Below are 25193 nucleotides of genomic sequence, written 5' to 3'. Positions count from 1 at the left end.
CCACTGAGCCCATTCACTGCCTGTTTAGAGAAGGCCAAAGTAAAACCTCTCAAACCTGCTGATGAGTGACATCTTGTTCAGTCAGCATAAAACAGTGGAATAAAAATATATTTAGGTTAGATTAGTTGCAAATATTCCTCCTCCCACACTTTTTTTGAGACTGACAGATGTCAAGGTTATTATTATTATTATTATTATTTTAATTTGCTTGCTGATTCTTCATCTTCACTTCCAGATCACTGACAAATTTCGTAGGGGTTATGATTCTTTCTTGTTTAGTTTGAACTTTTTCTCTCTGTGATAACTGATTATAAATCACTGTGATAACTGATTATAAATTTATTATTTATAAATCAATAACATTTTATCTTTTAAAAACTACTCTGGTCTCCTGCGAACAGTGTCAAAGCACTTTCAGAAGTGGCATGTACACTTACTCATTTTTATTCACTGATTTATTAACATCAGAGAGGATGACAGCAATCCCATAAGCAAGAAGTTTCTCTGAGCCAAGGAGCAGAGCTCATGTGTTGTGAACACAGAACTATCAAACACCTGCATAAACATATTTGGAGTATGTTTGAGCCATAATCTGTTGCTTTCAGTAAACAATTTCTAACACTCTGTGTTATCCAATACTGAAATAAAATCCTGTCTGTAATTCCCATACCATTCTGAGGTGCTTGGACTAAAACTCTTACTAATACAGAGAAAGAAGTGTATTCCTAAGAGAAATTCACTGTAGTGAAACAGGATTCTTTGCCAATAGACAATAGATTTTTTAAAAAAAGAGTCTATTACATGTGCCACCTGTGATTCAGGAAGACAGGTATGTGTTGAAACTTAAATCCTTTAGAACATGGAAGGAAATACAAATGATCAAAACTAAAAGTTTAATTGTACTTCTCCAGTAATCAAATAGATAAAATGACTTTGGTAAGTGGTTTTAGCATTCCATTTTTAAGTTTTCCACATTGGCTCATCCATGTTACTTGAAAAGAGCTGTGAATGAGGAGTGCTGTTCAGGTGTCTCCTGAACATCCTTTGTAATAAGCAATGCAAAGGAATTACCCAGCTTCTGTCCTGTACATAGATATCCTGAACATCCCCTCTCCCTGCCAAGGCATCAGCTAGACCTACCAGTGTCCAACCTGTCTTCCTAACTCCTCATATACTACTAACTTGGCATATTTACCTATAAAGTTTCTTTAGATTTCACAAACTAAGTCTCTTATTTTCTTACATGTACTGTTTCTGCTCCTCATGATACTGCTCCTTGTTCTCCATGTTCTGCTCCAGCAACATCTGATTCTGCTGGCTCAGCATCTGGATCTGACTCAGGAGATGATGGTTCTCTTCTTCCAGATTTCCCTTCAGCCGTGACAGCAGCTGTTAAACATGAAGACAGATGAATCTCTTCTCTGCAACTGAGTTCCCAGGAAACATATTAAGCTAACGCCATAACAGAACAACCTGGGATACAAACTGCTAAATTTTTAAGTAAATGGGGGTGCCAATATGATTGTATACCAAGAATTACTTTTACAAAGTGCCCAAAACTTTACATCCTAGCAGGAATCTAACAGCCCACGTGCTTAGAGTGACTCACCTCACAGTGGTTATCCAGCTTTGTCAGCGAGATGTCCATGGACTGGTGCTGTTCTTTGAGCTCATCGTAGCGAGCCTGCCAACGATTCAGCTCTAGCTGAGAGTTGTTCAAGGAAGTTTTCAGCTCCTTCGTGTGTGAATGCAGCCCTTCATACTCTGCCTTTAATTGGCTGTGCAAGAAATTCACCCTGAACATGAAGGAGGACACATGTTTAGGAAGAATACCTCCCAAGACCTCGCATTCCAAAGGTCACATCTTCAGTGTGCAACCCTCATGAAATCTAAAGATTTCTAAGCTTTCTAAGTTTAAAAATTTATTACTGAGCAGATGATAAATGCTATAGAGAAGTAACAACAGCATTATAAAATATACCAGATCTACAAGACAATTCAAAGAACAATATATGGAACATGTTTGATACTTCCTCAATGTGTAGGACATGACAGATTTCTGAGGCACATGACAGATTTCTGAGGCACAGAACCTTTTTAAAGTCACCTTTATCGTGCATAAAGAATATTCCGAAAATTATTTGTCTGATGTATGAAATTTGAGGGGGTCCTGCACTGCAAGATATTATAATACCTTGCAAACGGTAGGATTCTTTTAAACTTCTCGGTAAATTAAATAAAAACTATTCCTGAAGACAAATAATTAAATAAATGTTATAAAAAACAGTAAACCTCTTCCAGCACTGCAACAACTTCTCTTGACACCATTGGGGGGGGGGGGGGAAGACCCCAGCTAAGAACAGCAAGGGCATTTGCAAAGCTGCAGTGCTCTACAGCACATTGCAATTGGAGCAGTGTAAGAAACTGTTGTGACTGAACTTAACAGGTGATTTTTAAATGTGATTCAATCTGACATTGTCTGGTCATGACTTTGGCACCTTACTCGTTCCAAAACTTTTCTTGAAGCATCTTTGTAGTATCCAGAGTGGGACTGAACTGGTCAAAAGGCCAAGTGCCCCACCAGGGACGTGGGCCTGGGTGTTACGTTTTACTCTGTTATGAGCAGACATAACAAAAGTATCTTTTAAGCATTAAAAAGTGACAATTTTCTCTGGACACTGTTTCTACAGTAGAAAATAAACAGTAATATTAATTAGAAGAATTACAGCATGCTCTGGGATGGAGGGCGGGGAACACATACACACACAGAAGTTTTTCTTGAGAGGAGGAAAACTGAGTAGAAATCACTTCACAGAGCCTGAGATCTTGGCAAGCCTTGGGTATTTGTAGTTGCATTTAAGACAGCTCCTGCAAATACATGCTTGCAGAAACACAGAGCTTGCAAACTGAACCACAAGTGACAGCTTATCTTGAGCGAACCAAAGTCCCAGAATCAGTACACGCATGAAGCACTGAATTTTCATTGACAGTATCCATGAAGTTGCTTATCTACAATGTGTTAAACAACTGAATTAATAAAACAGATGTTGGGAGAAGTTTATAGATATCCTGAAGGTGTAGTAGCAACTGAAGAAAACAACCGTGTATTTTGAGTAACTTAGCTTTTAAGAAGGTAGCAATTTAAGACAAATTTGGCAAGGATGCCATACCTGTCAAGTTCCTCCCTCAACTTCTGATTTTCCCCACTGGTTATTGCATTTGTTCTCCTTTCTTGTTGCAGAACTTCCCTCTCAGTTTTTAAAACTATTTCCAGCTCTTCCAGTTCTGCCTTATGCTTCATTAAGCTGTTGTACCTACAAGAGAAGGGTGATCAAACGCTTGCCTTTCATCCATACATTTTTCCTTCTTCTAATTGAAGATCATTTTAACAGATGACATTTCAACAAACTCATTTCTGATGAAATTTCTATTTTCTGTGTGTTTAGTTTTGTATAGATTTGTGCGGTTGAAAGTGCACCAAGACAGAGGACACGGCAATGCTTGAAAAGTTATAATGTTCACAGATTCACAGAATATTTAAGGTTGGAAGGGACCTCTACAGATCATCTAGTCCAACCTTCCTGCTCAAGCAGGCACACCTAGAGCATGTGGCACAGGGTGGCATCCAGGCGGGTTTTGAAGACCTCCAGAGTAGGAGACTCCACAACCTCCCTGGGCAGCCTGTTCCACTGCTCTGTCACCCTAACAGTAAAGAAGTTGCTCCTCACCTGGAGACGGAACTTCTTGTGCTTCAGCTTGTGGCCATTACCCCTCGTCCTATCGCTGGCCACCAGTGAGAACAGCYTGTCCCCTTCCTCCCTGCATTCTCCCTTCCTGAACTTATACATATTAATCATATCCCCTCTGAGCCGTCTCTTCGCCAGAGAAAACAGGCCCAGCTCACTCAACCTCTCTTCATACGAGAGATGTTCCATTCCCTTAATCATCCTGGTTGCCCTTCTCTGGACCCTCTCCAGAAGCTCCACGTCCCTCCTATACTGGGGTGCCCAGAACTGAACACAGTACTCCAGGTGCGGCCTCACCAGAGCTGAGCAGAGGGGCAGGATCCCCTCCCTTGACCTGCTGACAACACTCCTCCTGATGCAGGCCAGGATCCCATTGGCCTTCTTGGCCACGAGGGCACACTGCTCACTCATGGTTAACAGTGTCAACCAGGACTCCCAGGTCCCTCTCCGTGGAGGTGCTTTCCAGCAGGTCCACCCCTAATCTGTACTGAATAATGTTGTTTGCACCTGCTCCACCAGCCACTGCTGGATGTTTTAGCAGAGGTGAACGCAGAGCAGAGACAGTAGCTCCGCGGCCAGTCAAACCTCAAAACAAAAGGAAAGGCAAAAACTGCATCACGCAGCACGTTGGCTCCTGCCAACTTGTTTTTCTTTCAGGCTACCATTCCCTTCATCCCATTTTACAGCTCGTCCCAAATTCCAGTCCATTGAATGGCCACACAGAAAAGTACCTGTCTCCCAGACAAAAACTGCCGTTTTCTATTCATGCCCAGTGGTAGCAGTGGAGTTTAATTAACCTTATTTATTTGTTTTCCTCCCTCATTCAGCTCCAGGACATTTCAAATTCAATGTCTGCACAACAAATGGAAGAACCTAAAAGAAGAGGAAGGTTTCAAATCCAACTCCCAGAAGGTTATTCAAGCAGGACTTTGTGCCAGTCCAGAGTTTGGGAAGACCAACTCCGCAGTCAACGCCTTGGCAGAGATTACCCTGGCCCTTTCTGCAGAAACTCTGCTGTTGATTCCTTCATCACTTCCCTTTGATAGGACTCCTCTCTTTACTTTTACTCAACCCAAGCCTTGTTATTTCTTTTACTGAGACCTGCTGCTTAGGAGGAAGCAAGCAGTTCATTGCTGCATCCCCTTTCACAGCTTGGCCCAGCTCCACATGCTGCCCTGGAGCAGGGCAACTCCTGTATTGGATCACAGCTGCTCCCTTCCACACTGGAGGACAGAAGCAAAACTGGAGACAGTCTGCAGGAATGTGGTGCTCCTGTACTGCTGGAGCCCCAGCGAAATCCCTAAGCAAAATCTACTTGCAGTCCAGGTTCAGCTGGGAGGTTATCATTTGACCAGGATTTACACAACCTGACGAGCATGAACTTGTCAGGTTGTGGAAATCCTGGTCAGTGAGAGGTTGTGTAACTCCCTGCAGTGAGAGGCTTCACTTCTGGGCAAGGTTACCCAGCCCACGGGCTATTCAACATTCATGCTCACTCCGCTTCTCTAGAGGCAAATGAGAACAGCATTATAAACGTTTCCTTATAGATGCTAATAAAAAATTTTGGCTCGGATCCCATTCATTCCTGGACTTGAACAGCCATGTTTTTCTTTACTCCTGTTCCAACTGTGTTTTTTGGCTTTCATTCCCTCTACTGCTCCGTTTGGAAACAGAGCGAGGGTAGATATTTGTGACTGAGAAAATTTAAAAAATGTTCAACTATGATAGGAAGCATGTGGCAGAAGGAGTCCATAAATATGATTCTCTGGCAGCACTGCAAACATCATAACGCAAGTCCCTGCAAAACATAACCCTGAACAGCAGGGACTCTCCTTCTCCAGGAGGACGAGTTCTTCCCATGTTTGTGCAGGATTACAGACTTCTTCAGAGCAAGTCAAAGAAATGCCCAAGGCTCTGCCACTCAACCATAGCTAGGAAGTTATTATTTCCCCTTAGTAACTTGCAATATTCAAAGCAATTTCAAAAGGCAGGCAGAATAGCCCAGCTCTGCTCTGCTAAATGAGGCAGCCAACCAAATACCACAAAGCCAGAGCCATTAATGGCAAACAGCTCTATACTAACTTGCTTTTTCTTGCTAAGTCAAACCCACATGCATGCAGTTTGCTGGGCTATGAGAGGCCATTTCACTACAGCTACACACAGCCTACTACTAAAGCCCCAGTGCAGTATTAAAATGATACAGCCAGAGTTGCAGGAGGTTCAGTGAAGCTGCCCAAGATGCAGAAAAGGCCCACGGTATCAGAGGCATCACCAGGAGCAGCACAAGCCTGGCTGCACACACCACGAGCCAGCCACAACTAACTCCAGCTGCTGGGGAGTTTCTACTCAAGCTGCAGCCACAGGCTCCTGCAGGAGCACAGTCCTGCCCTAAGCGACAGACTGTGACTGAACACGCTGTCACCAACCTGGAAAAACAGATTTCTGCGGAGCTGGGAGAAACAAAGCCCATCTTGCTCAGGCCCTGCACAGCAGCTGCCCAGCTGCGCTGGGAACATTTAGACGGTGGTGGATTTCAGCTGAAGGTGAGTGAGAGATGGCAGCTTACGACCTGAATGCCACCGAGTGGCAGAGCAACATGAACAGTTCTCTTCCAGCCGCTTTTCAAGCTTACTCCCCTCCTCTGCCTTCCTCAGCCAGCTGAACACAGACAGCACATTGAAGGTAGTGGCGTGAAGTAATTTCTCCCTTTTTTATGGCAGTCAAATGGAGATGCAAGCTGTCCTTGGACAAATCACCATGACAAGCATCTTTCAGACTGACCTGCTGAGGAGGACACTTCACTCTTGGAACTGCCAAAAATGAGCCTGCTCAGAGCATACAAAGCTCACCATCTGCTCCCCTGCAACCTTTCCCACAGGCAGTCACACCTCACTAAGAGAGAATCCACACTGTTAATGTTCACAGGAGTGGTCTGAGCAATTACCACTAGAGAACCTATTTTTCAGAAAAGCACTGCTTTCTTACTCTACGACTCTTTAATAAGTGGTACTCATCAAGAAAAGAGGGAATCCAGCAAACTGCACCTACACATTGCAGTGTGATAGTCTGAAGCAAAGTCTGCATCAATGACAACCATTAATCAGTCTGAGTCTCCTTGGTAAGCACAGACAGCATCTGTGTAATCACTTACGAGCTCATTATTTAGTTGACAGCCAAGCAGCTGTCCTGACAAGCAGCCTCAGTGGCTATTTTCATCACAGCAGGTTTAAGTTCTGTACTTTGTCAGAAGCTACTGCACACTATACTGCCAGTTCCCTTGTGCTTGGGGAAGTCTAGCTTGGACTTGTTCTTGACCATTGACCCAAGTTTTTGGGTAAAATAACTGAACTGGTTAAAAAAAAGGTTGTGATGGGTAGGTGGCCCCTACATAGTAATGTGTCGTCGATACTGTTACATTCAAACACAACTGTCAGAAAGTGACACTGACTAGAAACTAAACAATAAATTGACTAACCCGATTAATCCAATTTCAGAGTTTGATTGAAAGTCTTGTTTGGTTCTCACCAATCTAAACTTTTGTTTCAATCTAAGAAGTGAGAACTCACAGGTTAGAAACACGCAGGCTTTCAAGTATTTTCATCTAATCTCCTAACTACAACAAAAATGAGAAGACACTTAGATGCTTCATCAAGATAACAGCTTACTACAATAAAATGGTATTTTTGGTTTATAATCAGAGATCAAGGTTTGAGACTACCACATTCTGGCTATGCAACCTCCCTGGGCATTGAACAGTGAGCATACCTCTCACCCAGACCTTTATGCTCCAGATCCAGGTTTTTGTGTAAGGCTTTCAGGCAGCTGTGCTGGTTTATTAGCATTTCATACTCTGCGGACTGCCGCTCATGCAGTGAAGCAAGGTGTTCATGATCCTGAAGCAACGATTCATATTCAGCTTTCAACTGCTCCTTCTGTTTCAACAGATTTTCATTCTCATTCTCCTTGGCTGTCTGCTGATTTTGGAGTAAAGCATTCTGGGCCATCAGCGAGGCACTCTGCGAGCTGAGGGTTGAATTTTCTACCTAAAGTTTCTCAAATAAAAATGAGTATATTTATTTACACTTTTCAATACAGGTAACAATCACGTACTAACAGTTTACATCTGTATGCAATTAAACAAGGACACATCTATCACTTTCTTGACTGAGAAGATTTATGGACGTTGGGCCATTGCTTCTGCACAGCAATACGCACATTACAAAGTCACCCTAGCAAGGGCTTGACATCCACCTGGCTCACCTCCAAACTGTAATGACACTTACACTGGCATATGCTCTTCAGTCTGAACACTAAGGTGAGCTGAAACACAGGCAATCCAACTATAGTTGGATGCTTGTGCATAACAAAGAAAACTTATTAAATTCAACTAAACACAAGAGAACGAAAAACTGTGTGTGGGAGCAGCATTCCTAATAAGATTTGCCATAGATACACAGCGCATACACTTAAACTACCTTCTTCATAAAGGTAAATTGAGATAGTAGCTGAAGAGCCATTTTTCCCCTAGACTGGAGAAACTCATATCTCAAATGAAGCTCCACTTTACAGCCTTTATGAACTCCGCTTTATCAGTCACAGTTTCTTTGTCAGCTCTCTCTCTGCACACAACTATAATGAAATCCAGTCTACTGGCACAAAAGTGCAGGGTTGCTCTGACCTGCAGTTTAGCTGTCTGCGTCTGCAGAGAAGTGTTATGTTCCTGGAGAAAGACATTTTGCTTCTGTAGTGTCAGGATCTGACTGTTGAAGGAGACATTCTGCATTTCCAAATGCTTCAGCTGTTCTTTAAGCAGCTGCTTCTCAGTATGCAGGGCAGCATTCTAAAAGAGAGATGGGATTGACAGGAGGTAATAGGAAAAAAAATGAAACAGCTGTTCTGATCATTTGGAGTCCTATCAAAGATGAGAACTAATTAGCAATGATCCTTCTGCAACAAATGTACATGAGGAAATTCTTCTCCGCATTAAAGGAAGGTAGAACAGAAACTAAATACAAAGTCCCTCCCCGAAAGACATACTCTACAAGACAGACAATTAAAGTCTCATGTGGCCTTAAGAGATGACCGAAGAACCTGGCAGACTTAAGAGCTCAAAAAGCCCACAAGATTCTTATAGCCTTAAAAAAAACAGGTCCTAGGAATCCACTCATGGTCACACAATGGAGGTTTGAGGAATAACAGGTAACTCAAGGTGGCTTACATTCCTTTCTAATTCTATTGCCCTGTCTTTCAGTTTCAGAAGCTCCATGGTAGCTTCTCGGTGTCCCATTTCCAATTTCTCTTTCATTTGGTGATTGGGAATGAATTTCTCTGCAGAATACTTGAGGGATTTCTGAGTACACTGCCCATCCTGTTGGGCTTGCTTGAGTGCATCAAAGTCCTTTTTTACCTGTAAAGCCAACGAGAAAAACTTTACAATTGATGTAAAGTGGGATTTCGTATTAATAATGATGTAATACATATTTTCTCTTTTGCACTGTAGATATTTAAAGGAATTCAAGAACTATTATCCCTGCTTCACAAGTTGCAAAGCTGAGGCCTAGGCGAGCGAAGGAACCCCTGTCACCCGGCCTGCATTCAAGCACTCCGAGACTCAAGCTCACTGTTATTAAACAGAACATCCCTGGTGAAAAGCTTCACCTGAAATCTGCCTCAGTCTATTCTCTCATTGAAGAAAGGAGGAAAAAACACCATGGCCATGAAAAGAAAATGGGGACACAGAGACTGCATACGGTGGTTACTTAGAAATATCCTCCTGCCCTGGACCACAGCCTAAAAGTTTTGCCAAGGTGAGTGCTATTATTTTGCAATGGGACAGGACCGTAATCAAATCAAACAGCCTTTGAGGTAGCTTGTTTGCAGTGAGAAAAGAGATGCATAAGACTTACTCCTACTGAACAAAAAGTATGTGAATGTGCAGAACTATATTGAGAATATGTAATATGTAGTTCACTTCTTACCATATTTAGCTCATTTTGTAACTGCTGATTCAAGTTCAAAGAGTCTTTCACTTGAGCTTCCAACATTGCAATCTTTTCCTCTTTAACAACTACTGCTGTTTTTAGTGCTGATTCAGTTTTGCTTTCCAGAATCTTGTATTTTCTGAACAGAGAGAAAAAAAAAATCCAACATCTGCCACTAGGTTATGAGGCACCGTTCAGAGAGCAGACTTTGCCTTCATTCATTGTAAATCATCATATGTTACATTATGTGCGTTTGCTTCTTCAGGAACAGAAATTCCAATCAATTTTGGTAGAGGTAACACCTACATGGTTCTACAGGAACATACAAAGCTACATAATTTAAAAGAAAATAAGGTGTTTTTTTTCTATTCTGACTTTAATTACACTATAGATATTCCTTCTCATGTCTGTTCGGTATATTCCTTATGGGGATAAAAAAACTGCAATCAGCCCCATTTTTCTCCCTAGAAAGCATATGCTTATCTGAGTCATATCAAGAGGCCTACATGCTCAGAAGTTGTTGGGCTTGTTTTGTTAATGACTATGAGATTTGCCATCAGGAATGTCTTCAGTAACACCCATGCCTGCATTAACAGCTGGCTGGATCACCACTATATCTGAAGGAGAGCAGTCAGGTACTGTTCTTGCTTATAAAGAGAAGAACAGGAGGAGTATACACAGTGGTCACTGCAGTGAGCTACCTAGCAGCTCTACAGGCAAGTATGATAATACTAGCTGGCATGCAGAGAGATGGAAGGCCATTTTTTCCTACTTTCAGTCTTTCCTAGAAAACGTTTGCTAATCTTGCTGGATATCGCCATGCCTGCTACAAAAAATTGGCTGTGTGTTCAAAATTGCTAAGAGTAAATGCAGTTAAACAGGGAACGACAGCTCACGTGTCATCGTTGCCGTTGTCATCCTGCAGCAGCAGCTCTTTGTTCAATCCTATCTTCTCCAGCTCCTGGCTCAGTTTGTCCAGGTCACTAGACAACTGCTGACTCTTCAGCTTCTCTAGGACCAAATCCTGTAACACCACCAAGATGATTAGTTGCCATGAAAAGGACAGTGACAACTACCTAACACTGGTATTTTTCAAACTGAGGAGTATTAAAAAAAGGCACTACATATAATTCTAGTCCCAAGAAGGCCAGGGAAAATTTTTCATCACCTCAGCTCAGTGCAGAATTTAAATGACTCTTTTGACAGTTTACTCAACACGAGCCTAAGGAATGCTTGTTTTGGCCTCTCTTGTACACTGTACTGCATTTCTTGAGCCATGCTGCCATCCTGGCTCCCCCGCCAGAGGATGGGCTATGCTCGCCAGAGGATGCAGCACCAGCAGAGGGAGTTTCCACTGCTCCCAGCAACTACCAAAAGGCACAGCCTGCGTTTTACACTGTTAAAATATAACACATCAGGCTGTGCATATGCACACACAGCCCAGGGTCACAGGGCTTCCCTCTGCCAAGTTTCCTGAGATAACGTGGTTAGATTTGTTGCTGAGAGACTTAAACATTTTCACAATTCGCTCTGAGTTTTTAACAGAGGAAAATTACTGGCATAGTTCAACAAGCACAATTACACTGCTGCAGTGTAATTGGGTAAATCATGGTATGCTTTAATTTTGGGGAGGTGCACATTCAACGGCAACACTATCCTGTAATGCCTGCTAAGGCTATGAAGATCTCCTAAGTCATAGATTAAACAGTTATGGAACAGATAGGTCTTGGCAGAGGAAAATAATATAGCACAGTATGTAAACAGTAATGGTATTTTGCTTACCTCTCTCAATGTAGCTAGTGTTCTTTTATCAATTGTAACTTGCTTTATGAGGTCTTTGTTGTCCTTTTCAAATTCTTTCAGCTTATTAGATGAATCTCTGAATCGAGCAATTTCCTTTTCTAGTGTCTTGTTTTCCTTCTCAGCAACTGCCAGCTTTACTGTGCTATCATCCAAAATAGCATCTTTCAGCTCCACTTGCTGCCAAAGCCGCTTTGTTTCTTTCTCTAGCATTTTTTTGTCTTTCTCCAGCTGAGACATTTCTTGCTCCAAGTCTTTGTTCTCTTTCTCTAAGGTCTCTAGCCGTTTGGTAGAAATCTTTAGTTCCTCCATGTTTCTCTGCAGGACCTGGTTTTCACTCTCCATTCCTTGCACTTCTTTCTCTAGCTCCTGAATCTTTTTGCTGCTGTTCTCCAACATTTGCTGAAGTCTCTGGTTTTCAGAGTTAACACTTTGATAGCTTAGCTCCAGTCTCTCTGATTTCTTGCTCAGCACTTTTAACATTTCTACATTCTTCCTTAGGTCCTCTTTCTCCCTCTCCAAATCTTTATTTTCTGCTTCTATTTGTGCCATTTTTGTGCTGGTAAATCTCATGGTCTCTACCACTCTCCTGAGCTCCAAATTTTCTTCATCTAACTGCTTGTTGTCCCTTTCCAGATCACCAAGACGGATAGAAATATTCTGCAACGTGTCCAGGGATTTTCTTAATTTCCTATTTTCCACCTCCAGATCCCCATTTTCCTGCTCAAGAACTTCAACTTTTTCTGTCACTATTTTCATGGCCGCTGCCTTCTTTGTGAGCTGTTCATTCTCCCTCTCCAACCGATGAAGTTCCTTCTCCATTTCTTCCACTCGTTCCACTTTCTCTTTAACCTGCTCAAAATCCTTTTGTAATTGTTTCTTCTCAAATTCCAGCTTGTTCAGTTTGCTACTAGTTTCTGTGACTGTTTCATGAAGGATCTTGTTTTCTTTTTCAATGTCTTTCACTCTGGCCTCACTGCTTACTTGAGATCTTTGTCTCAAGGACAAGACCACTTGATTAAGGTGATCATTTTCTTGTTTAAGATCCTTTATCTACAAAAATGAGTAACAAGATAAAAAGGTCATGCAAATACTGCTCATCTACTTTATGATATACAGTACAATTTAGATGAGTGTTAAAAAATCAATTTAATTTAATTACTTCAACAGTTATCCCTAAGACCCATAACCTTAACAGACAACACATACACACACACAAAAAAATAACCTGGGGCTCTAGTGTATTAAAAACAGGGTTGTGTTCCTCCTAACAGCTAAGGAGAACTAGGCAGAGAAGACAGCCAGATGCCTTCACAGAACATGCCAGAGTTAGCAATTTGTTAGCAACTCCTCACCAACGATATCTTTCTGTCTGCAGTAACAAAAGCCAACACTTTGAGAACTTAAGGACACAAATTCTTTCTGATAAGACTTCTGAACCCCCCAGCCTTGAATGCCAGTATTCAACTGGTAGGTCTCATTAAGGATATACATTCTGCAAAAGCAGGGCAGTAACCATACTGGGCTAATTCCAGCCCAGACAACTAGAATTTACAATAGTCTTTGCATTTGATTCTTAAATACCCAACATCTACAGAAATCAAACAGTACTTTGGCCTGAAACAATCAGAACCTGGCTTTTTCCAATAACCGAGGATACTTTTCTTGCTACTTACTGCCCTAAATGTGAAGCATTCACTAAGCCTCATCACAGAGAATCCATGTTTTTAAAGGGAACTGTATGACTTTGATGGTAAATTGCAAATTCCCAGATAAGAAATTTCTGTAAGAATCTTTCAAGGGGAAAAACACTACATAAATAAGATATTTTGTTGTTTAATCTTTGTTCCACAGGTCATGGGTAAATTTTAATAAATATTAAGAGTAGGCAGACCATTCTCCAACAACCCATGTATCATTTCCTTAACCATTATTAACAGGAATCATTTCATTAATCAAATTATTGCAGATGGTACCCTTGTGTGAACTGACAATAGAGATTTCAAGGCATTGTACATGAACTGCAGCACACTAGTAAAAGCTGAAAGGTATTTAAAGTTTAAGAAGGTTTATTTTAAGAAGTAAATAAACTTTATTTACTACTCCAAGCCTGAATACAGCTGTAACTGTTCAATTACCCTGAGCTTCTTGCTTAAGAGGGCAGATCTGCATTTACAAAGAGCATGCAGATCTCTTATGCAAACAGGCTTAGCAGTAGCTAAACCCAAATATGTCAAGTCTTTTTGCTCAGAGACCTTTTACCTGCATTTGAACAAGATCTTCCTGCACAGAACAGCTCTGAATTTGCCCCATCACTCCCTGACAGAAATAGAAGGCTTCTAAATGACATCAGTAAATCACCACCACCACTGAGCACTTGTTTTTGGATTACATTTATGAGGTTTGCACCTGTCTGTCTTTGTCGGCTTTCAAATTCTCCATGATGACTTGTAGTTGCTCTTTCTCTTTTATCAGCTCCTCGCTTAAGGTCTCCAGATCTTGATGACTTTGCTTCTCTTTCTCAATTTGATTTTGCAGCTTTTCAATCTGTGTGGATAAAACAACCCAGAACACGTCAGACAGCCTAACACAATGATTGTTCTCATCTAAAGGTTCTCTGAAAAACACACAGCAAGGAGACAGAAGCATGGCTGATATGCAGTTCTTCCCTTCTGCAGCTACCAGGTGCAGGAGAAAAGCAAGAGCGTTTTATTTTCTCACAGTGCCAAAAATCTCCTTCTTGCTTATTAAGATGAGACCATAAAAATACAACAGTGAGAGGTGCTTCAAACAGCCTGAAGGCCATTTCTTGCTCCTGTCAACAACTGAAGTTTCTGGTTCTCACCATTCTGACAGATTGTGTCTCCTGGTAGCCTCTCCACTGCTGATAACCTTAGTCCATCAGCTGCTGAGAAGGCCAAGACAACTCAGTGAACAAAAGAATTAAAAAACCAAAACAGAAAAAAAAAAAAGGCACTGTAATTCTGAGATTTACATTCCTCCTCCTTGAGTTTCCTCAGTAGAAACCTTCTCTCCTTGTTTCCTCAGCAGATCACCACACTGGTTTTAAATGATTTGTGGAGGACCTAGTCCTACATTAAGTAGCATCTTTTTACTACTTACATTTAAAAACTGGTCTTAAAATGTACTGAGCATTGTAAAGAAGTAGGTTTTTTTAGAAGCAAGAGGCAGGAAGCATTCCTTTTTATGCTCAAAAAATACTGTGAACACTAACAGCTCTGCAAAAGTATCCATTCTTTTTTTGTGTGTGTGTTGATATTTGAACTTTGCCAAAGGTGAAAATGCCAATGAAAATGGTATTAACAATAATTGTTACAAGTGGGAAATGGCCGGAGGCTGGGCTCTGCCTGTGTCAACATAGGCCTCATTACAGGAAGTGTTTAAACAAGCAGGGACTGCCTAGATTGGAGATAAGAAGGGCTTAGATTTAGAAATGTAACCACAATAAGGTTCACTGGTCCCAGAAGAGCTGTACAGAGAAGGCGAGAACATGAACTCAGTAATTCAGCAATAACTGCTCTTCATTAGCACCTCCTAGAGAACTGGGGACAAGGAAGAAGCTACTGTTTATGGCTTGTTTCAGTCCAAAGATCCAGAAAAAAAAATTAGTTGGAGAGCTGTTCCCAAGAGGAGGGTTTTCTACTATTACACCATCTTTAAACTTTTCAAGCTAGGGGGGTACAGTGCAGGCAGTCCATCTTTTCCTTAGTATCCTCACTCGTCCTGCCCTGAATAATCCCATCCGCTTCTGCGGCTTGAGCCTTCCAAGCACCACTAGATTAGCAATCAGGTAACAAGCTTTAACAGTCTTGGGCCCTGGGTGAAATCTGACTCACGTAATCAGCTTTCAGAGACCAGGTTCTTTCTTTAGGTGCTTCAGGTAAGTTACCAAACTTGATTTTGCAGTTATTTCAGTCCTACTGTTCAGTCCCCTGTTTCCGTCCTGCTGTTTTCCCTACTCTCCTTTATTCTTTCACACATTTCATCACTCTTCATTTTTATCTCATTGCCATTTTTTTCCTCTCATTGTTCTGACTCATCGAGTGGCCTCTTTGCTCCACACAGCAATTCCTCACTATTGGCTTTTTTTTTTTCTTTTTTAATTATCAGACCTGTAGGTGACCCCAATCTACCAACACACCTGTTGTCATTGAAAACATCCAGCTAATGTTCTAATCACAACCACTGACACCAAGACAGTGCCATAACTGGAAGTGCCCACAGAAACGTGCCTGGGGCAAAGTCCAAGGCTGATCACAGTTATTTAAATGACCTAAATTGCTGCAAACCACAGCTATCTGCTGAGTGCTTTATATCTCTTGATCTTGTATTTTAGGAATGTAAATTACAGCTGGAGTGAATTACTCATGCACAATCGTTCATAAATCAGAGTGGTGAAAGAGTACAGCAAACTGCATTTTTGCAAGCAACTTTTCTTGTCACAGAAAAGAATTCATGCAGCAGAACAGTTCTCTCAACTTGGCAGGAGGATCTCTCCAGAAGGCAGTGATAGATTCCTGTTTGCCTTAGCAGGGGTGTCGGCATTCTGTACTAATTACAACCTAGTAGTTCATGACTAGCATTTCATAGCCAGATTCCTTCTCCCCTTGTCCTTTAAAGCATTCAGTTAGTCACAAACAGATCAGAGAGGACTGAAATTCCTTTACCACTGTAGCACACACAGGTCATAACAGCAACAGGGAAAGGAGAAAATGGCCTTATAGTCTGCATAATTGAGCACAGATAGTCTGCATAATTGAGCACAGATAGGAACATAGAAGTGAACATGGGCATTTTTCATATTCTGATTGACCAGCATCCTTTTTCCCCACTGGCACTTGTCTCGAGTACTCAGAGCTCAGAATGCACATTTCTAGTTGGATGAAAGGGGAGTTAGGGACTGTGTGTGAACTGAACACTACATTTTTCAAGACAGGGCTGAGCTGAAAGTTGATCCAAGAGAAATAACACTTGCTAATGGCATGTAATGTTTTTGCATGCACGCACACACACATACACAAAATTAAGAAGTAATGATTACACATTTGTTACCAGGTATAAAAAGAACCCAGAGCTTTAGAGAGACAGTAGAGAACTTGTAATAACCAAAAGGATGAAGTAAAAATGATCCAGAACAATGGACAGTAAAGGAAGTTATTTAGAAATACACTAAATTGAGTTCATCTCAGTAGTTCACTGACATAATACTAAATCTTTCAAACAAGAGAAAGAAAAGAAGTGTATTCACGGCTTGCTCACAGAGCAAGCATCAGTGACTGTCACAAGACAGAAAAGAAAGAACAGCTGGGGCAAACGAGCATCCAAGGACAGGGTTTATGGAATGTTCCTGGAGCATCCACTTTTGCTTGCAGGGATGCATCTATGTAGGCAGTGGCTAGAAAGCAATGGAATACACTGATGCCACAAGAGGCCTCCTCATATTACACAGAAGGGCCTGAAAACGTTTCCAGTCTCCTGGAGAACACTGGAGGACTCCAGTGCTTCCTTGCTGTTCAGGAACATTATAAAGCTCTGCACACACTGTGCTCTAAAACCAAAGAGTTTGCTCTGCTCTGTGAGCAAAAATTACCTTTTTGCTTAGCTGCTGGTTTTCCTTCTCCAGTTCCACAAACTTCAAGCTGCTCTCCCTGGAGGTCAAGGAGGCATCTCTCAGCTCCTGGATGGTGTTCTGCAAGCTCTGATTGTCCTTCTCCAGCTTCAGTATGCGACTCGACGCACACTCGTTCAGCTCAAACACAAAAGACTTTCTAGCTGTTGAAAAAAATGAGTCAGAAGGGGGCACTAACCAAATTCAGAAATATCCCCCTTTCTGGGTCTGTAAAGCTTGCTTTTACAAAACTCATTGCAGCCAGGTCCTTATCATCTCAGCTTGACTAAGTTAATGCTCTCAAAAAACCCCAGAGTGCATTTGTACAGAAAAAAAAAAAAAAAAAGATCTTTAATAAAAAAGGAAACATCTAAGGACATAACTATCTTAAAAGCCACATACTAGCATACTACAAAGCTGCATTTCCTTACATATGCTCTTAGAGTTACTTTAACCAACAATGGTCAGTAGGGAAACATATTTTGATACACTCTTTTACATTTCCTTCAAAGGAAGTAATGAGGCAGAGAGTAAAAAATTGAGAACTGTGTGTAACATATCAAGATGTTGCACTCCCAAAAGCCAAAACAAATTCAGGTATCTGACTATTTAGAAACTGAACACTCATAAAAGTGAATTCAGATGTTCAGCCACCCAGCTCCTTTGCTAACATGCAAAACCCAGAAAAGTATTTTATTATCTGCATAAGCACAGGACATCTTTCAGAGAATTGATCGCAGAAATCTCTGAGGTTTAAATCTTAAGACTAACAACATTTACACAGGTTTTACAACAGAGACTTTAAAATGCTTAGACTAAGTCTCACTAACACCCACCATCCATTTCCAGTACCAAAGCCCAAAGTCTCTACTGCTCAGTTCTTTTCTCTACTCAGTGTCGCAGTAAATAGAAGAGCCATCACAGAATAATTGACACAGAATAATTGCTATCCATGAACTCAAAAACCACATCTGAAAACAGTGATCAAGTTGCCTTCATATTAAGTGTCAGAAAATGATTCATTGGAGCTAAAATAACCATCACTATTACATCCACCAAACAACAATCCCGAACTAGCTAATTGCTGAACATGTTAAAACTTTTCTAAGACCACCACCTAGAGAGGCTTCATTAAGAGTCAAGTAGTTTGGATAAAGAGTCAAACAGTAACATTAACAAAACATTCTCATTCAATTCTGTTTCGAAGCAAAGCCTACCTGAATTTTGCTGCTTCCAAGCTTAGCTTTTTATTAATTTTGAATAAAACATTTCCAACTAACCTATAAAACTTTTTTTAATACCAGCCAACTTTGCACAAGACTTGTGTTTGGAAGAGCAAGGACCACTGAAGAAGGACTTCTTAACCATTATCATTTCTGAAATAAAAGCAAATGTAAAACAATCTTTCTAAAAATATTTTAAATTACACTAATACAGATTTTTTTCCTGCTGAATACAAATGTTAACTCGTGTTCTCAGTTCTTCTATTTTGTTTGTTCGTTTGTTTACTTGGAAATAGTTCTGGAGCTCCAATGAAGGGAAAGTTAAAACTACAATGAAGAAATTATAAAAAATGCTACTCACTGTCCGCAAGGTCTGTGCTTTTTGACAGTTGTTCTAGTTCCCAGCCTAGGTGTGCAGACTCATTCATGCTCTGTTTCTGTGCAATCTCCAAGACCATATTCTCCTCCAGCAGCTCTTCAATTCTCTTCTTGTCCGTGTCCCGATCCTATGCAAGTGTGCAAATGAAAACGTACACAGAGCTTAACTGCAAGAAAGTTCTGTCAAGTTGAACTGTTAAAACAGTTCACTGTTTTAACAACACACACTTTTGAGGGCAGAAACGTCTCTGTAGGCAACTTAATATGTCTTAATATTAATGTGTCTTAATATTAAGACATCTGTACAGCATCATTTGTAGGGATACCACATGAGCTGTAAATGCTGTGCACATCCCCAGCTGATCCTGTTAGGAGTCAGCTCAGATCCATAATATACTTGGAGGAAGGGGGTGAGGATAAAGACATACACTTGGTGCTGCTGGGGCCAGACCAACAAGGCTGGCCTGGCTGAATCTGAGCTCTGCCCTTAGCAAGGCTTTTTGTAGAAGTGTAGCACGATGCAGGGAGACCCTAGAGACTCTGCATATATGACCTTGAATTCTATGGGGCTTCTTCACTTTGTCATATCTAATCTGGATCAAGTCATAATCAAGAACATACTTATAATTATCCAAAAAATGAATCCAGATAAGGTTACATTTACTTTGGCAATGATTTTGGTCATTTATATATGTGGGATTGACATGGCACCTTGAAGAGTCCCAATTTCCAGCAAGCGTTGTCCAAAAATTCACCGTCCACTTCTGAAAAGCTGGAGCATCATGTTGCCATAAATTAGTCATTAAACACAGCTTCTTTGCATAATCATCTTTTGTTTCTAACATACTCTGTTTCAAAAGCTTAAACCCACAAGAATTCAAACTAAGAGGGACAACAGGAAGCAGGTTAAGTTAAATACAGGAGAAGAAAGATAATTCTTACATCTGGTCAGATTAAAAAAAAAGAAAAAAATCCCATGTCCGTTTTTTATTCGCAGATGATAAATTGCCACTTCTTGCATGTCTTGTCTGTGAGGCAGTGAGCCAAGACTCTGATTTATGTTGTAATCAATTTTGGATTTGTGTCTTCTATATTAGTGATGAGTTCCTACGGTTTTCTTAACAGCTGTTGGTTTTGTTTCCAACAAAAGCCTGTGTACTACTATAGTTTCCATATTCAATATCTGATATTTCTAAATGACAGATTTAAAAATTTTACAAAGAAAAATGAAGTCATTCTGTATTTAAGTTGTGATATATGTTTTTGCAAAAAATGAAATTCACAAAACTGTTCCAAACAGCAGCACTGCTAATACTTACACATTGAGTGCTATAGCACATTTTAAGAATACATATGCACAAAGTTCAAACTAAAGACAATTTAAGAAGCATTACTGATTTAGTTTCCTTTCTCCACTGGTTTGCGCAACAAATTCATGTGACCTAACATGAAAACAGAACTGAAAATAATGAGTGTAACAGAAGAAGGATGCATACCAGCTCTACATCATGAAGTTTGGATTTCAACTGCAAATTTTCCTTCTCTAATTCATGCAATTTATCACCACGAGCTCTTGCCATTGTTAACTGTTCTTCTAGCATGGCCTTTGTTTCAATTAATATGATGTTGTCTTCTCTTAATTCCTGCGGAGAAAAACATAGCAATATATACTGTTAATCTCTTTTACATATATACTTTTGAAAGACAAAGTAACTTTCATAAATTGATATTACAAAATATTTTAAAAGTTTGACTTGTTTCCTTTATTAAAAGAACAAAAATACATAGTTTAATAGAAAACAATAGGTTAATGGAGTTCCTTTTGCTGTAAAAAAGACTTGATCAAGAGGTACCAGAGTGACCCAGAACAACTCTTCATTTCTAATTCTATTACCATAATGCCATTTGCTCATGTAACTCACTGCAGCCCTCTGTTTCCCCAACTATAAAATAGATTACATTTATTAAAAGGTTATTATGTTCAAAGCATACCATGTTTTTTGTGGAGCAACAAAAGATGTTTCATGCATTCACATATCCTATCTCCTGAAATAGGAAATGTCTAAAAAGCATAGAATCTGGCTTTGTATTTTTGGTCATCTTTTAAATCTAATGAATTATTTCAAACTAATGCACCTGACTGCTAACTTTCACTCTTTCTGATCCTCAGATAAATCCAAGCCACAGATTCAATTTTCATTTTCCATGGCAGGAAAACATCAGCTCTCAAAAGATTTAATTAGCACAGGAAGGATTTTTTTCTTCCCCCAGAAGAGCTACAGTGCAGAAAGTCATTTATTTGTTCCTCTAAAGAACTGTTCTTTTGTCAGCTTTCCCTCCCTTTCCCCCGCTCTAGTGAAAGACACAAGAATGACTAAGTGCACAAAGGCCTGATGAAGTGCTTTTGGCTCAACAACTTTATTCCTGGACAACAGCCTTTGAAATGTGAAGTGTCTTGACACCAGTGACATCAGTGTCTGCTCTCTCAGACCACAAACATCCAAACCAAGTAGATTCCTGAAACTTTACCAGGCACAAGTAAATCTCTAACTGCTTAGGCAGCAACTACCTTCTCATTTTTGGGAGGGTGGACTCAGCCATAGAGAGAGAGAGAGCCTCGCGTGATCCAGTTATTAAAACAATATCCAAAATCAAAAACTAACACCCACACTCGAAAGACAGCTGCAAAACACAAGATAGGTTGTCAGATGACAGCCACTACCCTCAACTTCTGCAAGCACCAACAGAAATAATTCAGTATCCTTATACAGCAGACAAGTTGTTTGCTGCATCTTGACTGTAGATTGGCACCATATGGGAGTCCACTTTACGCACTGCAGTATCATCCTTGACCTCTCTGTGGGTCACCTACCAGCTCGCAAAAAGGAAGAGAAAATATCCCTACTACAAAAGCAGTAAAAGGACAAGTATATGAGAGTTTATGAAATGATTCAGCTATTGCTAATAAAATGTCTGATCCTACAAGAAAGAAAACACAAATCCTCTCCTCTTGATTTATAAAACTAACATTCCAGGCTAATCTGGTCTAACATCTTCACTTTAGGATGAACAACCCAAAGTTGCTGACACTGAACCATGATAGACCAGAGGAAGCAGAGGAACAGGAAATTTTCAGAGGGTCACATAAGCTGCAGGAAAACCCATACTGGAATGGCAACATGATCAGAGTTTGCTTTGCTGGCTCATCAAACTGAGCCTGGACCACAGCCCCAAGAACGAAGGTGGTGTCTGACCTCAAAAATGCAGCCTCAGAACTATTCCCAAAAACTGTCTATCAGGCAGAAACCAGTTACTTCATTGTCTCATAAAGAATTAAGCTATGTGCCAAGCACATGTACATATTCAGGCTCTGGTACAAGCTGTCCATCACTGGGAGCTACAATACATAGAAGACCAAAGGCACATTTCCATCAAGTACCCCAGAGGAGCGAACATGTCTGTTCAAAACAGTTCTGATGAAATCTTAATAACCCGGTGGAAATGCCTCCTGTGACTAGGTCAACATGCTAGCTGGTGCACCCATGATATAAGGCTGTCTTAATATTGAAAAGTTCATTTAATTTAAATAATTGCTCTATGGAAGCTTTCAAAGTTAGATTGCAAAGCCTGGAAGGTAAAACCGTTCTACCTACAACATGTCAGCACTAACACCTCACAGAACTCTGGGATAACATAACTGGGCTCAAAATGTGTCTGGCTACAAATCACTTGGATTGCAGAAGCAGTGGGTAGAAGTGGTGGTATTTTCCACCAAAATTAATTTAAGCTTTTTGTTTTTAAAAAGAAAGAAAAAAGAACAAACAGAAAAACCCTACCAACATGATTCTGTAGCTACGAGTTTCTTCTCAAACCAGCAACAAAAATTGATGGCTGTTCATTTATTTTTCTGCAAACATACTAAACTTACTGGGTAAGAGATTCAAAAAAAACTATGCTTTATATTGCTTTTACCTTAAACTGTGATGGCTTAATACCCACCATATACAATCTTGCCTTTGTAATCACATTTCTAAAATAAAGTATATATTTTGCTCTAATCCCAAGTTAGCTTTAAGAATGTGCATCGTATACTCATATGGTTACAATTAACTCTGAGGAGAAGTGCTTATACAAGCAGGCTGCTTTACTTTTCAGAAACCTTTTCAGATACTAAAAGAGAAAACAGATTATAGAAATCAAACCAGGAAAGCTGCACACACATTTAGACCTAGTTATTAGATGGAGTCCAAACCTTCCCTTCTGGCAATTTGGAAGCTGCCCTCATTGAGCCATGATACTGATAATAAATGTCATGACAATCAAGTATTGCCTGGGTTGGCTACGTGAACATACGGAAGAGTGTTTTTAAGACAAAAAACACTTTAAAAAGCTTTAGGGGGGCAAGGCCGACCCCCTGGGCCTAGGGAAAGAATCTCCTGAAGCAGAGAGGAATCACAGAAGGGTTGAAGTTGGAAGGGACCTCTTGAGATCATCTGGTCCCAACCCATGGAGCTCTCTACCCTGGAGAGCAGCACCTCGGAGGAGGAAGCCCTGCACTGAGCCTGTTCCCCCACAGCCGTTAGACCCCATTAAGCCACCTGGGTAGGAAGGTCTCCAGACCACAGCCATCTCCATGGTCCTCCAACAACTGTCAAATTAAAGCACCATTTCAGAGCATATTCTTGTCAAAAAATACAGAGAGGGAAAACAACACACATGCTCAAGAGAAATAACTGCTCTGTTTGTATTCCTTATGTCCTCCTTAAACTCCTCCCTGCTGCCACTGCTGGTGTCTATGATGTGCTTAGAGCTCCTGTATCAGCTTGTTCACTACTCTTTCAGGTTGTCACAGCATTCTAGGCAGAGCACCTTCCATACATCGTGTTCAGGCTACTGAATGTACATGACAACTACAAGAAGGAAAAGATTGTCAAGTGCCTGTTTGTCAAAAGCTTTCTTCATTGAGACACAAAATTAAAATCACTTGCTCTTCTCCCGTACTGATTCTGCAAGGCTTGTTAATGATGTTGCCAAAACCTTTTAAGCCTTAAGGTATCACACTGCCACACTGCTGTGCTTTATGCACCTCTGCTTTTATTGCTGTGGCTCTGAGGGGTTTATTCAGGTCTTAAGCACCCTGAGCCTAGTATGCAAACTGCACCAGTTGATGCCATTAGATGAACTGGCACAGCACAGTCCAGTGGCACAAAAGCTGCACATTACTGCATTAATGCACATCTCTGCATTAAAAGCTTGCACATACTTTGCAACTTAAAATTGTAAGGCTAGCACTTTTTGAAGGAGTAGGAGGAATCTGAGCAGGTACTGAACTGCTCTCCAGGCTATTGCCCTTGTTTCACAAGGGCAGAGGACTAGACTCAGTGGAAGAACACAGATGGACATGGAGAGTTGGATCCTCAGTGCGGGACGATGAAGAAGCCAGCGTGCTGTCCCATGGAATCATCAGCGTGGGACTGAGGGTGTTTTCCTGACGATGCCCCTGCACAAAGCTGCCAGTCCCTAACTGTGCCAAGGGTGGATCAAAGCTAGCAGAGGGAGTGGTGAGCATGTGAAACACTCTGGCTATTTGAGACCCAAGTGTAGCCTACAGAGAGCTGTGCAATCCTGCCACATGTTAAAAAAACTCAGCCCTTAGAGAAGGAACAGCTAATGCAAGAGGCCACACTATCGCCCCAAAATAGAGAAATGCCACGTTCATGGGAATACTTTTCACCTCACCCACTGCCGTATCTCAGGGAGGTATCCCTGGAGGGCCAGTTTTCAACAATTTCGCCAAAATCTGGCAGGGCAGAAGGAGTGAGGGAAGACTGAACAAATCAGAAGTGGAGGCCTCCTTACTGAATGGTGTGTTAAACAAGATCAGCAGGCAGACAGAACAGGAAACTGCTGAACAAGGACAAACAAAAGGCCTGAAAACCAGAAGCACCAGTAACTTCTCCCCTGCCTTCAGACCAAGGAAAGGCTAAAACACTGCCCTCCTCTTGCCACGCTGGGGGAGCAGCAGGTAGAAGCAAAGCAACCCCGGCATAAAGCCACAAGGGAAATGCTGGCACGCCACGCTGCTAGCTGGCATGCCAGGCTAATGCATGGCTGATGTTTAGGAAGGAAGGAAGGAGACAGAGCTTCAAACTCCCTGAAGTAAAATGGGAATTACAGAGAGAAAAGATGGGCTTGTGCAGGATATTGCTAAATTTAATAATCAGCTATCTTATTGAATCTATTCAACGGAAGCAGCATCTAGCTGGTGTCCTAGGTTAGATGGAAAAAGAACTGCCTACAAAGCAGGGTTTATAGAGCAGAAATAAGGCATGTGTTCTTAGCCAGAGGCCTGATGAAAATTAGTTTCAGGACTGCTCTTCTCCCAGAACTAGGGTTTTACTCAATTATAGCAAGGGCTAAAGTACAGAACCTCAAC

At 41.0% G+C, this 25193-nt stretch overlaps 1 protein-coding gene across 1 annotated transcript in view; it reads right to left on the bottom strand.

The window, feature by feature from the left end:
- Nucleotides 1–25193, bottom strand: part of CCDC88C (coiled-coil domain containing 88C) — an 87555-nt gene that overhangs the window by 11757 nt on the left and 50605 nt on the right. The window contains exons 11-23 of the mRNA XM_026046588.1: nucleotides 20254–20400; nucleotides 18741–18885; nucleotides 17139–17320; nucleotides 13937–14074; nucleotides 11510–12580; nucleotides 10624–10751; nucleotides 9725–9866; nucleotides 8965–9153; nucleotides 8425–8586; nucleotides 7512–7789; nucleotides 3171–3314; nucleotides 1610–1796; nucleotides 1244–1389 (exon numbers count right to left, since the gene is read on the bottom strand). Of these exons, the coding sequence (XP_025902373.1) occupies nucleotides 1244–1389; nucleotides 1610–1796; nucleotides 3171–3314; nucleotides 7512–7789; nucleotides 8425–8586; nucleotides 8965–9153; nucleotides 9725–9866; nucleotides 10624–10751; nucleotides 11510–12580; nucleotides 13937–14074; nucleotides 17139–17320; nucleotides 18741–18885; nucleotides 20254–20400 (3059 nt within the window). The remainder of the gene's footprint in view (nucleotides 1–1243; nucleotides 1390–1609; nucleotides 1797–3170; nucleotides 3315–7511; nucleotides 7790–8424; nucleotides 8587–8964; nucleotides 9154–9724; nucleotides 9867–10623; nucleotides 10752–11509; nucleotides 12581–13936; nucleotides 14075–17138; nucleotides 17321–18740; nucleotides 18886–20253; nucleotides 20401–25193) is intronic.

The sequence above is a fragment of the Nothoprocta perdicaria genome, unplaced genomic scaffold (genome assembly GCF_003342845.1).
Source record: "Nothoprocta perdicaria isolate Ctin4 unplaced genomic scaffold, notPer1 scaffold_108, whole genome shotgun sequence".
In the NCBI taxonomy this organism is placed as follows: domain Eukaryota; kingdom Metazoa; phylum Chordata; class Aves; order Tinamiformes; family Tinamidae; genus Nothoprocta; species Nothoprocta perdicaria.
Note: the sequence above shows the minus strand (reverse complement) of the source record. Positions and strands in the feature narration are given on the sequence as shown.